Source organism: Salvelinus fontinalis, chromosome 31, assembly GCF_029448725.1.
Source record: "Salvelinus fontinalis isolate EN_2023a chromosome 31, ASM2944872v1, whole genome shotgun sequence".
In the NCBI taxonomy this organism is placed as follows: domain Eukaryota; kingdom Metazoa; phylum Chordata; class Actinopteri; order Salmoniformes; family Salmonidae; genus Salvelinus; species Salvelinus fontinalis.
In genome coordinates this window covers 49,163,428-49,179,385 of record NC_074695.1, presented here as the reverse complement: position 1 = coordinate 49,179,385, position 15,958 = coordinate 49,163,428, and the positions used below count along the sequence as shown (strand labels likewise).

Genomic DNA, 15,958 nt, shown 5'->3' with positions numbered 1-15,958 from the left:
CGGGCGCCTGCAGGCTGACCACGGTCGCCAGGTGAACGGTGTTTCCTCCGACACATTAGTGCGGCTGGCTTCCGCGTTAAGCAGGCGGGTGTGAAGAGGCTCAGTTTGGCGGGTCGTGTTTCAGAGGACGCATGACTCGACCTTCGCCTCCCGTTTTTTTATAAAAAGATACTGAGTGATTGGTATCATGTGTCAGACATTTTGATTTGGAACATGAAGCCGGAGAAACGGGTACAGTTATAAACCTGGTTTACTGAACAATTGATTGGATCGGAAGTGGATGCGTCAGTAATATATAATTACCATGTACTGCAGTGCAGAACATATTGATGGCAGCAGCTATAGTGGAACGTTGCCTGGAGGTACTGGACCTATGTAGTTCAAATATAGTGTACGTACCCATCCAACAAACTTCCACAGGTGCAGGCAGGTACTAATAATACCATAGAAAAAATAAGATGCACACTTAGTAATCGAATCAAAATCGAAAAGAAACCCTGTTTGTCGTTTCGTGATCTATTGTTGTATTTCTGTGCATCTTGGCACAGTATAAAAGCTAGGACACATTTGTTTCTTACTGTACCTTTTGAGACCTAGTGTTAAATGGAGCTCTACCTGGAGGAGAGATTTGCCAGTTTACATGGAACTTTTATCGGAGATGCAAGCTCCAACGTATTCTCCCATTGCACTCATCTCATTGGAAGCCAGATGACGTGTACAGTAAACACAGTGCCACATTGTAGGCCTCTGTGTGAGTGGTAAAACACTATTTACCACAGATGATCCATCAGCATGTATGTGTGGGTGTGGAAGGTGAACTGATCAAAGAAATGGTGGAACTCTGATTGTAGATGTACCGCTACTCGTCCAATACAACGCCTCCAGACATTCCAAACTGTGCATTGTATTCTCTGCCACACTGAGGGAGGAGAGAAAATACGGTAGATTGCACCTAACACATACTAATTGCGGTGCCCACACATGCTTACATTTCTTAGTGTTGTCATGCTGAGGTTGAGGTTTGCAATGAGGAATCACTTTGCTGTGAGTAAATAGCTTCAAACAAACAGTGGCTGATAGCTGTCTGGTCTAACAGGACCACTCTCAATAATAGCGGCAATACAAGCAGTGAATGTAAAGTGTGATTCTAAAAGAAAAGGCTGATATGTTTACCTTGATTGAAGGCTTCTTGGTGGAAAACCCTCTGTACCAGCCTAAAGAGAAACCAAAGATTCATAGTCCCTGTTCAGCTGGTTGATATGTCTATACACACACACACACACACACACACACACACACACACACACACACACACACACACACACACACACACACACACGCGCACACAAACCACAAAGTGCTTATTTTAGATGAAGGTAAAGTGAGTATACTATACAATGTTATTCTCTATAACCTGTTATTCAGAAGGTCTTACCTTCACTCTTCTCCAGGATCTGCACAGTCTCTCCTATCTCCAGAACCAGGGCCTGACATACTGAGCCCCGGAAGTTACAAATAACTGAGAGAAGAAAAAAAAAAAGAAAAAAAAGGGTAAACATTGTTAACTTCATGAAGTTATGTCTGTTTCTGTTTTAGCCAACGTGTTTTTTTATGATATTGTTTGTTCAGTGAATAGAGATTTCTCAAAGCTCTGCTCATCATTACATCCCTTTCCTGTCAACAGAAACAGTCAAGTACCCAGCCTAAGGATGAGATACTCTGTCCTTGGCTTTACCCTTGTGTTACTTTCCACGAGGTGCATCCCGCCCCATCAGTCATGTTTTCAAACAGCATGTGTTTCGGTTTGTCGCCAAGCTGTTATCACAGCTTTTTTTTTTTTTTTTTTTTTTTAAATAAGCTGTTTCCTGCAAACATCTAAACAAGTCCTCGCAAAGGAGAACCCAGCTCAACCAACTGTAAACAGGCTCCCCTCCCTGAAGCGTGTAGGCATTTAAAAAAAAGGCAATTGATTCTTAAGCAGTCCTGATTTGAATACATCGTTAAGTTAAGTCTCCAAATACGGACCCTACACACAGCACACATTCTGCTGCTAAACAGTAGGGGTAAACGCTCCTCCATCATATCTTTGCATACATCTTCAACGCTGAACTGAACTGTGTGCTGTCTGTGTGTTCTCACTGCAGCATAAATTCAACCAATGCCCTTTAAAAGTATGCAGGGTACTGCTGGCTGAATCAAATACTGTGACTCAGAGAACACGATTAAGGATGCATTAGCGCCATCTTCAGGGGACCCGTACTATAGAGTACTACCTATAATACCTCTTAATGGCGCATCAGTCGAGTAGCAGAGTCACTTAACAGCAGAACAGAGATGTAATGTCTACAGGCCTCAGTGCAAGGCAAACTTGTTTGGCGACGACAGGGCTCCATTCACGATTCCAAAACCCACAAACGGTGTCCCTTGGAGGAGGGTTCTGTGTGAGTCATTATGCTAATGACCCAGTCAGGGGACCCAATGAGCGGGGGGAGGGGAGAAGGGAGAGGCCAGAGCACTTGTTCGGTTTGTGGGAAACGAGCACTTAGTTCCTCTGCGAAGGTAACTATGGCAACAGATCATCTATAAAACTGTAGGGCTTTCTTCACTGTATAACTGCTGCAGGGATCTGGGCATTTTAAAATGGCAAGATGTGTCGCTGCTGCGCACAGGGTCCAAATCACAAGCACAGGGCATAGATCCGATGGAGAGAGAGAGAGATGGAGAGAGATAATCGCAACATATAACCATCTACGAGACAAGAGAGAAAGACTTGAAGAGGGATCTTCTTGTCACCTTCTCTAACTCTGCTTCAAGTCTATTGCCAACCTGGCCTAAACATTCTCTACTTGAAAGTCCTCGTCTTTTAAATGTCCCCTAGTTCATTTAAGTTGCTTAATTACACTGGAACCATTATGAGACCCTCAGCAGAGTGCCCATGTCAGGACAAGATGGGACTGTTTCACTGGAGATTGTGGTTCTATTTTAACAGGCTCTGTTGACACTGCTCTTTACTTGGATTTGAAATATTCCCTTGCTGAAATCTGGATCCATGTTTTTATCTCCAATTACATCACTATTCCCCATATTGTGCCTAAAAAGTAATGCACTATATAGTATCTCCAATTACATCACTATTCCCCATATTGTGCCTCAAAAGTAATGCACTATATAGGGAATTGGGTGTCATTTGAGACGCAAACCGAGAAACCAAAATCTGCATTTTCTAAAAAGTATTGAACTCACTTCCTTTTCCATCTATCTATCTATCTATCTATCAATCATAGACCTACTGGGGTGGTGCCCATCACCACCCCAACAGTACAGTTACAGCAATACAGGGAGTGACCTTAACAACAACAGTTGAGTTCAGCCAGAGTTCCGATTCAAACTGAAAATGCTGATGTGTGAGTCCATGGGTGTGTGATAAATTAGATTTGGCAGAAACAAGGCATTTTCACAATCTTAATCAACAACTGGTGTGAGTAAAATAATAACCAACAGTCAACGGTAATGGCACTCATCTGAAAACACAAACCAAGACAAAGATGTACAGTAAAAGTAGGGAAGTGAGAGAGTAATATGTAAATGGGCAAAAGGAAAATGTATGAACTATGTTAGAGTATTAGGTGGCATGAAGTGCCACTGTTGATGATTTGCAACAAACTGATGTTAGTTGATGAGCCTGCTTACGATAGCTATTAAGTCTGAATATGGCATAACTGTGTTAGGAAGATGTTCCTAATTCCTCAACTTTCGAATTCAGATGAATGTTATTTTTTTTTTGCAGAGATTCAGCTGAAGCCATTTTTTAAAGGCAACAGCAGTTTCTGTGGGCCCACATAACAATGTACGATGATGGTTGGCAGATGCTGCAGTTTTGTGCTCCCTGCAGTGTGAAAACAGAGGAGAAAAGAGCCACACACACAAACCCACCCAACCACCCACACCAACAGAGAGAAAGAGTCTTACTTACACACACCCACACAGAGAAAGAGACTTGCCTACACAGAAGACAGAGATCAAGGTTAAGTCAGTGTTTCTTTGTAGATTAGTAGGCCAATGTTGTGGAGTTACAGGCTCCTATCAGTCATTTGTTAGGTTTGTAAAGTGAACAAGAGAAAACAAGCTCAGTTGAATTGATCCTGGCTTTTTAAAACAGTGTTTACATTGTTCACTTTTATATCACATGGATGTCTACAGAGCCATTTGTATGGTTGTCTCTGTCTACTCAACCCAGGTCTTTACAGTGTGTGTCACTCTCTCAGTCTCCAGGCTAAATCAATGCAAATAGCCTCGCTCAAATATGCACAGCACACAAAATGATCATTACTATGCACCAATTTGTATGGTCATCAAAATGCCACAATGTGGAAACAATTTGATCTATAGAACTATTCATCAAAATGAAAATCAAAGTAGCTTCTCTGGCGATAAGATAATGAACTCCAGACTGAAGTCACAGTCATCCAAGAATGATCCATCTATTCTTTCACCACAGACATACACATCACTCATTGTAAATGCCGCTTAATGGAACATGGAGGAGGTAGGTTACTGTTCTCTCAGTTCAGTTTTGATTCTGTGTTGATGGAAACATTTAGCGGACAGACAGCACATATGGTCAGGAAAACAAAGCTGAGAGACAGACATACTGTACTAGATTGTACTGTACTATGCCCTGAAGGGCAGTTTAAAGGGCAGCAAGCATCAAACCCCACCAACAAGAGTAAATGCAACCCTACATCTCTTTTTGGGCCAACTTCACATGAACTGAAGCAAAAGCAATGTATTTACATAGTAATTATGTTAACAGGGACCGCATAACAACAGTACACCGAGGGTGGGCATTGTTTCTGAGGAGGCTTTATGGTACCATAAAGAATGTACAGAAAGGAGTATACTAACAGATGGATGTTAAAGGGACAGTTCACACAAATTTAAAAAAATGACATATCCCATTCAAGTCACGGGACGATATCAGCAACTTTCACGCATCGAATGAAATCATTTATAAGCAACTTAGTTGAGCTTCACAATCAATTATAGATGTTTTCAGATCATTTGGACATGATGCGCGAAAAATGCTAATATTGGTCCCATGACTGGAAACAGTGCCAGGGAAACTTAACCAAAGCATAGATTGCTGTCATACCTTGTCCAATGAAAGCTTGCCGGGTTATGAAACCAATGTGTCATTTTGTAACATGGGTGAACTATCCCTTTAAACTGCGGCATCTTTACTTGCAAGATCATCTAAAACTACAGAGAAATACATGTCTTGAAGGACATCACATTACTGATGTACAATGCGTCTTACCCTTTTTGACCACTGTATGCAGTTCATTCTTAAATCTGTGATTGTTTTACTATTATTTAAGAGCTGTATTGAATAGAAACTTTCTGGATGCTTTTAGAGCCAAACCAAACATTACTGGTAGGGCTGGTGATCACAGTGAAGCGCATCACAGATTAGTTCCTTTAGTCACAATGCATTACTGGAATGGCTAAGCATGCAGACCCCGGAGGTCCTGCTTCTCTCCTAGATTCAGTAACCCTGTCCCAGATACTCAAATGGCAAAGTAAAAAATGACACAAGAGCTTTTTCTGTTTGGCCCAATGAGTCATGCTGTTCAGCATGACCTGAATGCACACTCACTCAGACACACACCGCATCACTGGGCTGTTCTCAGGTCCAGCTATCCTAAGGACTTCTGCCACGCGAGTGCCCGAGTGCTTTTGTCAGATCTGATTTCAGAACAGCAACCACAGCTGTCTGAGTGAGTATGGCACCCATCTGCAGTGGAGATCACATGACTACTTGATGATCACGTTACCTTTTATTACATTTCGAAAGAGCAAACACTCACGCAAACACACATGAACACATACACAGATGCCAACAGACACACATGCCGCCCACCTACATACATACGCACGCACGCAACACACACACACACAAATGTTAAAAAATAGGCCATATTGGACTAACGCTGAACTTTCTACTGATGAGAGCAGAAATCCCATTGATTCCAGAAGCGTTTTTACTCAAGTTCTGTTTAACAACCTGCAGCAAAGGAGGTGATGAGTGGTTGTGTCCTCAGCGGGTTAAAACCTGCTTAGGGTACACCAAACTCTGTAATCCCCCTACCAATTGGACATTAGCTGTATGTCCTGCTTTACTTAATTATGGCTGTCCATTCATACTATTGTCCAAGATGTCATAGCTTCAAATTGCCATGACTTTCTAATTCACAGTTGAAGTCGAAAGTTTACATACACTTAGGTTGGAGTCATTAAAACACGTTTTTCCAATCACTCCACAAATTTCTTGTTAACAAATTATAGTTTTGGCAAGTCGGTTAGGACATATTTGTTGTGCATGACACAAGTAATTTTTCCAACAATTGTTTACAGACAGATAATTTCACTGTATCACCATCGCAGTGGGTCAGAAGTGTACATAAACTAAATTGACTGTGCCTTTAAACAGCTTGGAAAATTCCAGAAAATTGGAGGTTTACCTGTGGATGCATTTCAAGGCTTACCTTCAAACTCAGTGCCTCTTTGCGTGACATCATGGGAAAGTCAAAATAAATCAGCCAAGACCTCAGAAAAACAATTGTAGACCTCCACAAGTCTGGTTCATTCTTGGGAGCAATTTCCAAACGCCTGAAGGTACCACGTTCATCTGTACAAACAATAGTACGCAAGTATAAACACCATGCGACCACGCAGCCGTCATACCGCTCAGGAAGGAGACGAGTTCTGTCTCCTAGAGATTAACGTACTTTGGTGCGAAAAGTGCAAATCTTATGAAGATGCTGGAGGAAACAGGTACAAAAGTATCTAAATCCACAGTAAAAGAGTCCTATATCGACATAACCTGAAAAGCCGCTCAGCAAGGAAGAAGCCACTGCTCCAAAACCGCCATAAAAAATCCAGACTACGGTTTGCAACTGCACATGGGGACAAAGATCGTACTTTTTGGAGAAATGTCCTCTGGTCTGATGAAACAAAAATAGAACTGTTTGGCCATAATGACCATCGTTATGTTTGGAGGAAAAAGGGGGAGGCTTGCAAGCCGAAGAACACCATCCCAACCGTGAAGCACAGGGATGCAGCATCATGTTGTGGGGTTGCTTTGCTGCAGGGGGGATTGGTGCACTTCACAAAATAGATGGTATCATGATGAAGTAAAATTATGTGGATATATTGAAGCAACATCTCAAGACATCAGTTAGGAAGTTAAAGCTTGGTCGCAAATGAGTCTTCCAAATGGACAATGACCCCGAGCATACTTCCAGAGTTGTGGCAAAATGGCTTAAGGACAACAAAGTCAAGGAATTGGAGTGGCCATCACAGAGCCCTGACCTCAATCCTATAGCAAATTTGTGAGCAGAACTGAAAAAGCATGTGCGAGCAAGGAGCCCTACAGACCTGACTCAGTTACACCAGCTCTGTCAGGAGGAATGGGCCAAAATTCACCAAACGTATTGTGGGAAGCATGTGGAAGCCTACCCGAAACATTTGACCCAAGTTAAACAATTTAAAGGCAATGCTACCAAATACTAATTGAGTGCATGTAAACTTCTGACCCACTGGGAATTTGATTAAATAAATAAAAGCTGAAATAAATCATTCTACTATTATTCTGACATTTCACATCATTAAAATAAAGTGGTGATCCTAACTGACCTAAGACAGGGATTTTTTACTTGGATTAAATGTCAGGAATTGTGAAAAACTGAGTTTATATGTATTTGGCTAAAGTGTATGTAAATTTCCGACTTCAACTTATTTCTATATTGAGTTGCACTTGAGCCGTTGCATGTGGAGGTGCAAGGGCATGCCAATGTCAGAGCCACATGAGGGGCAGATGTTTCTGAACCAGAGTGAGAAGTGAATACAGTCATGTGTACAGCTATCGCTAACTACCATATCACCTCACTACCACCCGATACAACTGTTGGAACTACCTGCAAATCACCTGCTAAGTTTGGGAGGAGGACACAGAGGTGAGATACTGTATAGTGACGAAGACATTCACAGAGACGTATTATGTCCAATAAAAAAAACAAGGAAACAAATTAGGTTTTCTAAAAGGGAGACATTCAATTTTCATTATGTAGGTTCTAAATGTTCTTTGTTAGCCTGAGCCCATTAAGATAAGATGGGAGGAATGAGGCCCACAGCAGCTTTTAGACAGTATGGTAGAAGTTACCCTTAATACAGATCTAGGATCAGATACCGTACTTCGTTTTAGACTGTATAGTAGAAGTTGCCCCTAACACGGATTTGGGAAGAGATACAATTGCCCCAATGCTGAACATTAGGGGGATGAAGAAATGTGTCCCAAATGTAATAGTCAGACTCCAAGTAGATACTTCCAATCAAAACTGAAAACTCAATGTCAGTTTGTAGTTTTCAACATGGTACATGGTTTTCACAAAGGACAGCTTCAAATATCAAGTAGTATCAAATTTTAGCAGCAGCCCACAAATCTGATGAATATGATGTGGCTTTTGTATACTCTGGCAAAATTCTGAGTAGTAGAGCAAAATGGACACCGCTGGTCTTTTAACAGTGTGCAGTCCTATGCCTCTGGCTGTAGCCTACGTCGGTGTTTTCAATTCGTGGGCTTACGTATAGGGTATCACATTTTGTTCTAACCACCACTAACACACGTGACTATTAGTTGATTAGCGGAATCAGGTGTGTGCACTGCAATGTTGCGCTTACAAAATTGTGCCACCGGAATTGACAAACGCTGGTCTAAATGCACTGCTTTCTGCGTTCCAGCACCCTGGACAGCGACACGCTGGCCAGAGGTTGGTTGAAGCATAATTTTCAGCACCACGGACAGCGAAACGAAAAGGATGGCTGGTTAAATCAAAAAGGTACAGTACACTGTGTGCTCTCACCAAACTGTTGCTTCTCACCCGTCCTCCACCAATGACAAATCAGTGGCTTCTCTTTGTTGAACACCAATCAATAGTTCTGGAGTCTGGGTATTTGTCGAACCTATACTACAACAAGCAATGCAGTGTGTGTGTTCTGAACGAACTGACTCAACATGACTCTCCAGGAACATTTTGCAGATAGTTCCAATACTCTTGATATAAATTACCCATTACCTCTGGGGCTACTAGCACTGTTCACAATGATTCGGCTTGAGCATTATGACATAGTGGTTGGAGATCACAGATGGTAGTAGTAGTAGCGAAGTAGTCGTGGCGCTGTGTTACAAATGCCGACAGGTAAGCATGCGCATACTCAGACTCTAGGCTACACCTGTTGGCATAACGCTATCCCATTGCCCCCTCGTGGTTTCCAGTCGAATGCCTTTTCAGAAAGGCATTGAAGAGCATCAGAACCTAACTGAACACAATTATTGACGCATTTTCAAAACATACAATGTAGCCTAGTATGAATGAATGATAAGCATACTGTAGGACTGGGTTATGGATGGCCCACTGGTGATACAGGCATACAGAGGTAGCATGCCTATATCATCCCACGCAATAACCTATATTTTACCTTTTCTTATTGTCGGGTTATCCTCAGCCATTAAGCACAGCTGATAGACTGTGTTTTGTTAAGCTATAGCCTCATTACGGGAATTTAAAACGCGAGACATTGTGACTGTTAGATGCGAATACTCTACAGTAACATATAATAACCTGTATGACCAAACATGATATCAAATCCGAAGCTGTGATCGTCACAACGCTTCTTCATAAGAAAATAATCCGTTTTGATTGAGAAAAGTAAATCAAATTGAAAATAATTAATTAAAAAAAGACAAATAGCCAGATAAATACTGAATGGACTCACCAACTCCGATTTTTTCCTCTTCAGTCGGTATCCACATCTTGGGATTTTTGTTATTTTCCCACCTGGAGACCAAGCCTCATTCTGTCGATATCGTGGGAGGATTTGGCTAAATGAAAGCTATAGGAAGATCCCCGGCTCTTTATGTATCGAACAGGACTAGGCTACATCTCGTTAGAAATATAGGCTATTATAGGCAACAACATAAAATGGACCACCAATGTCTTCGCCCGCGGTTCCTTTATCTCCGGTCTGCTCTGCTCGCTGAGTCTCCTAGTCACACAAGATGCAGCCTCTGTGTCCACCTACCTAATACACACGGTAATCTAAATCTCCAAACGCTGTTATTGCAGCAGCATCTCGATAGGAACGGGAATGTTTTTTTACGGTTTATTTATGTATTTCCCGGTTAGTCATTAGCCTGTGGTTCATTACCAAGTCGGATTCCCAATGATCAACAACGCCGTGATATCGGGTCCCCGCGATTGGGTTGAGTCAGACGATAATTAACACTCGTGATTTTGTCCACCGGTCCAAACTGGTATTGAGGGGCAAGACATTTTCAGAAAACTGCTATATAAAATGTAAGATGCGCCATCTTCATGGTCGTCACATGACTCGTTTTGTCAATACGGATGTGTTAAGCATTTACAAATGTACATTTGACTGTTGGAGCGCAACTTCATGGCAATTGCGTCCATCACTAATTGCGCTTTCACGGTCATGGGCAGCTACCTAGCTTTCACTGTGCCTTAAAATTGAATCTTCAGCTCCTGGGCTGAACCAAGCTGTCCATGCTATTACATCTGTTACTGGAACCAAGAATGAGATGTGGTAGGCTTTCCTTACAGGGTCTGTCAAAAAATGGCTACAGAACCTCTTTATTGGTCTATATACACACTTAAAAAGGGATCTGCCAAGAGAATGTTATTTCAAATCAAATTGGTCACATGGTTAGCAGATGTTATTGCGAGTGTAGCAAACACAGTGCATTAATATCTAACAATTACCTAATACACACACTAAGGAATGGAATAAGAATATATACATATAAATACATGAATGGGCAATGGCAGAGCTGCATAGTTGGTATAAAATACAGTATCAAATAACATTTTATTTGTCACACACATGGTTAGCAGATGTTAATGCGAGTTTAGCGAAATGGGGGCTTCTAGTTCCGACAATGCAGTAATATCCAACGGTAATCTAACCTAACAATTTCACAACAATTACCTTATACACAGAAGTGTAAAGTTATGAATAAGAATATGTACATTAAAAAAATATATGAATGAGTGATGGTATAGAACGGCATAGGCAAGATGCAGTGGACAATAGAGTACAGTATATACACATTTGAGATGAGTAATGTAGGGTATATAAACATTATATGAAGTGGCATTGTTTAAAGTGGCTAGTGATACATTTATTACATACATTTTACCAGTGGCTGGAGTTGAGTCAGTATGTTGGCAGCAGCCACTCAATGTTAGACTGTTTAACAGTCTGATGGCCTTGAGAGAAGCTGTTTTTCAGTCTCTCGGTCCCTGCTTTGATGCACCTGTACTGAACTCGCCTTCTGGATAATAGCGGGGTGAACAGGCAGTGGCTTGGGTGGTTGTTGTCCTTGATGATCTTTATGGCCTTCCTATGACATCGGGTGGTGTAGGTGTCCTGGAGGGCAGCTAGTTTGCCCCCGGTGATGCGTTGTGCAGACCTCACTACCCTCTGGAGAGCCGTACGGTTATGGGCGGAGCAGTTGCCGTACCAGGCGGTTATACAGCCCGACAGGATGCTCCGATTGTGCATCTGTAAAAGTTTGTGGGTGTTTTTGGTGACAAGCTGAATTTCTTCAGCCCTCTGAGGTTGAAGAGGCGCTGCTGCGCCTTCTTCTTCTTCACGACGCTGTCTGTGTGGTTGGACCATTTCAGTTTGTCCGTGATGTGTACGCCGAGGAACTTAAAACTCTCCACTACTGTCCCGTCAATGTAGATAGGGGGCTCCTCCCTCTGCTGTTTCCTGAAGTCCACGATCATCTCCTTTGTTTTGTTGATGTTGAGTGTGAGGGTATTTTCCTGACACCACACCCCCTGAAGGTCCATCTCGTTGTTGTTGGTAATCAAGCCTACCACTGTAGTGTCATCTGCAAACTTGATGATTGAGTGGGAGGCGTGCATGGCCACGCAGTCATGGTTGAACGTTGTTGTCTTGGGTCGCCGGCTGGTATCCGATCCATTGTCCTGGTTGGTGGGCAAAATGAATATCCTTGAGTGGCCCAGCCAGAGCCCGGACTTGAATCCGATCGAACATCTCTGGAGAGCTGAGAATAGCTGAGCAGCAACGCTCCCCCCTCCAACCTGACAGTGCTTGAGAGGATCTGCAGCGAAGAATGGGAGAAACTCCCCAAATACAGGTGTGCCAAGCTTGTAGCGTCATACCCAAAAAGACTTGCGTTGTAATCGCTGCCAAAAGGTGCTTCAACAAAGTAATGAGTAAAAGGGTCTGAAGTTATATAATTATTTTTTCCCTTTGTTACTATGGGGTATTGTGTGTAGATGATAAGGGGGAAAAAACAATTGAATGCATTTTAGAATAAGACTAACCTAACAAAATGTGGAAAAAGTCAAAGGGTCTGAATACTTTACAAATGCACTGTATGTGTGAAATTATATGAATTAAAATATTGTACCTGACTTGTTCCGTCTTGTACAACATTGTTTCCCTAGATTGCCTCAAACATATTAGTGGGTTCTTGAATCCAGTCAGCTTACAACATTCAGAACGCAGAGGGCTCAAAGAATGTGGCCTGCCTGTCAGTACTCTGAAACCCATTAAAGTCCTCATGAAAATATATTTGGGGAAAAACAATCTAATATTTTTGCCTTGAAAACCAGCACAGCTACCTGGAGTATAACATTCTACTCCTGCCGCCCTGGGTCAGAGCACAATATGCAGAATGTCATGCTGTACATTGAGAACAAATACATTCCGGATTAAATAACTTTACTGTACATAAATAAAGATTCATAAGATACAATGAACCGATGATTGAGTCTCAGAATGTTTGTTGTGTACAATCCTGGCCAAAAGTTAAGACACAAATATTAATTTTCACAAAGTCTGCTTCCTCAGTTTGTATGATGGAAATTTGCATATACTCCAGAATGTTATGAAGAGTGATCAGATGAATTGCAATTAATTGCAAAGCCCCTCTTCGCCATGCAAATTAACTGAATACCCCCAAAAAACATTTCCACTGCATTTCAGCCCTGCTACAAAAGGACCAGCTGACATGTCAAGCGATTCTCTCATTAACACAGGTGTGAGTGTTGACGAGGACAAGGCTGGAGATCCCTCTGTCATGCTGATTGAGTTCGAATAACAGACTGGAAGCTTCAAAAGGAGGGTGGTGCTTGGAATCATTATTCTTCCTCTGTCAACCATGCTTATCTGCAAGGAAACACGTGCCATCATCATTGCTTTGCACAAAAAGGGCTTCACTGGCAAGGATATTGCTGCCAGTAAGATTGCACCTAAATCAACCATTTATCAGATCATCAAGAACTTCACGGAGAGCAGTTCAATTGTTGTGAAGAAGGCTTCAGGGCACCCAAGAAAGTCCAGCAAGCGCCAGGACCGTCTCCTAAAGTTGATTCAGCTGTGGGATAGGGGCACCACCAGTACACAGCTAGCTCAGGAATGGCAGTAGGCAGGTGTGAGTGTATCTGCATGCAGTGAGGCAAAGACTTTTGGAGGATGGCCTGGTGTCAAGAAGGGCAGCAAAGAAGCCACTTCTCTCCAGGAAAAACATCAGGGACAGAATGATATTCTGAAAGAGATTGGACTGCTGAGGACAGTGGTAAAGCCATTTTCTCTGATGAATCCCGTTTCCAATTGTTTGGGGCATCCAGAAAAAAGCTTGTCCGGAGAAGACAAGGTGAGCGCTACCATCAGTCCTGTGTCATGCCAACAGTAAAGCATCCTGAGACCATTCATGTGTGGGGTTGCTTCTCAGCCAAAGGAGAGGGCTCACTCACAATTTTGCCTAAGAACACAGCCATGAATAAAGAATGGTGCCAACACGTCATCCGAGAGCAACTTCTCCCAATCATCCAGGAACAGTTTGGTGACAAACAATGCCTTTTCCAGCATGATGGAGCACCTTGCCATAAGGCAAAAGTGATAACTAAGTGGCCCGGGGAACAAAACATCGATATTTTGGGTCCATGGCCAGGAAACTCCCCAGATCTTAATCCCATTGAGAACTTGTGGTCAATCCTCAAGAGGCAGGTGGACAAACAAAAACCCACAAATTCTGACAAACTCCAAGCATTGATTATGCAAGAATGGGCTGCCATTGTGAAGAAGGCTTCAGGGCGCTCAAGACAGTCAGGATGTTTACAGAAGTTAATTGACAGCATGCCAGGGCGGATTGCAGAGGTCTTGAAAAAGAAGGGTCAACACTGTAAATAGACTCTTTACATCAACTTCATGTAATTGTCAATAAAAGCCTTTGACACTTATGAAATGCTTGTAATTATACTTCAGTATTCCATTGTAACATCTGACAGAAATATCTTAAGACATTGAAGCAGCAAACTGTGAAAAGTAATACTTGTCATTCTCTAAAATTTTGGCCACGACTGTACTTACAGATGAATGTACCTCTGATGTTCAGTACCATAGTGACCAGCCAGTGAGTTGGATGCTGAGTAGGAGGGAGGGCAGGGTTATGCAGTGCTATGGACTCAATACTGACTCCCATCCGTCCTTCATCTCAAGTGGAACACCATGGGCGGTGTTTTAATCACACACATAAAACTGGATGAATGTGTGTGCTGGTTTAGCACTACAATACAGGTGACCGCTCATAACAATGTGGAAATGGAATGTAAACATCTAGCTCAGGGATCCCCAACTGGCAGCCCGCGGTCCAAATGTGTCCCACGGGAGGTTTTATTTGGCAGCCCAAGTTCTGAGCAAAAAAATAAGTATTAAAAAATATATACAGTGGGGAGAACAAGTATTTGATACACTGCCGAGTTTGCAGGTTTTCCTACTTACAAAGCATGTAGAGGTCTGTAATTTTTTATCATAGGTACACTTCAACTGTGAGAGACGGAATCTAAAACAAAAATCCAGAAAAAAATCATAATGTGACTAAGTAATTCATTTGCATTTTATTGCATGACATAAGTATTTGATCACCTACCAACCAGTAAGAATTCCAGCTCTCACAGACCTGTTAGTTTTTCTTTAAGAAGCCCTCCTGTTCTCCACTCATTACCTGTATTAACTGCACCTGTTTGAACTCGTTACCTGTATAAAAGACACCTGTCCACTCACACAATCAAAACAGACTCCAACCTCTCCACAATGGCCAAGACCAGAGAGCTGTGTAAGGACATCAGGGGTAAAATTGTAGACCTGTACAAGGCTGGGATGGGCTACAGGACAATAGGCAAGCAGCTTGGTGAGAAGGCAACAACCGTTGGCGCAAATATTAGAAAATGGAAGAAGTTCAAGATGACGGTCAATCACCCTCAGTCTGGGGCTCCATGCAAGATCTCACCTCGTGGGACGTCAATGATCATGAGGAAGGTGAGGGATCAGCCCAGAACTACACGGCAGGACCTGGTCAATGACCTGAAGAGAGCTGGGACCACAGTCTCAAAGAAAACCATTAGTAACACACTACGCCGTCATGAATTAAAATCCTGCAGCGCACGCAAAGTCCCCCTGCTCAAGCCAGCGCATGTCCAGGCCCGTCTGAAGTTTGCCAATGACCATCTGGATGATCCAGAGGAGGAATGGGAGAAGGTTATGTGGTCTGATGAGACAAAAATAGAGCTTTTTGGTCTAAACTCCACTCACCGTGTTTGGAGGAAGAAGGATGAGTACAACACCATCCCAACCGTGAAGCATGGAGGTGGAAACATCATTCTTTGGGGATGCTTTTCTGCAAAGGGGACAGGACGACTGCACCGTATTGAGGGGAGGATGGATGGGGCCATGTATGGCGAGATCTTGACCAACAACCTCCTTCACTCAGTAAGAGCATTGAAGATGGGTCGTGGCTGGGTCTTCCAGCATGACAACGACCCAAAACACACAGCCAGGGCAA

General features: G+C 42.6%; 1 protein-coding gene across 5 annotated transcripts in view; it reads right to left on the bottom strand.

Annotated features, from left to right (window-relative positions):
• LOC129830456 (dedicator of cytokinesis protein 3-like) overlaps positions 1-10,371 on the bottom strand; it is an 82,275-nt gene extending 71,904 nt beyond the window's left edge. For 3 of the 5 annotated variants that reach the window (XM_055893032.1, XM_055893034.1, XM_055893037.1), the window contains exons 1-3: positions 9,835-10,370; positions 1,436-1,519; positions 1,174-1,214 (exon numbers count right to left, since the gene is read on the bottom strand). In XM_055893032.1, the coding sequence (XP_055749007.1) occupies positions 1,174-1,214; positions 1,436-1,519; positions 9,835-9,871 (162 nt within the window). In that variant the 5' untranslated portion in view covers positions 9,872-10,370. Of the gene's footprint in view, positions 1-1,173; positions 1,215-1,435; positions 1,520-9,834 lie in introns of all 5 variants that reach the window. The other 2 variants (XM_055893033.1, XM_055893035.1) reach the window with 2 other exon arrangements.
• Between the last annotated feature and the right edge of the window lie 5,587 nt (positions 10,372-15,958).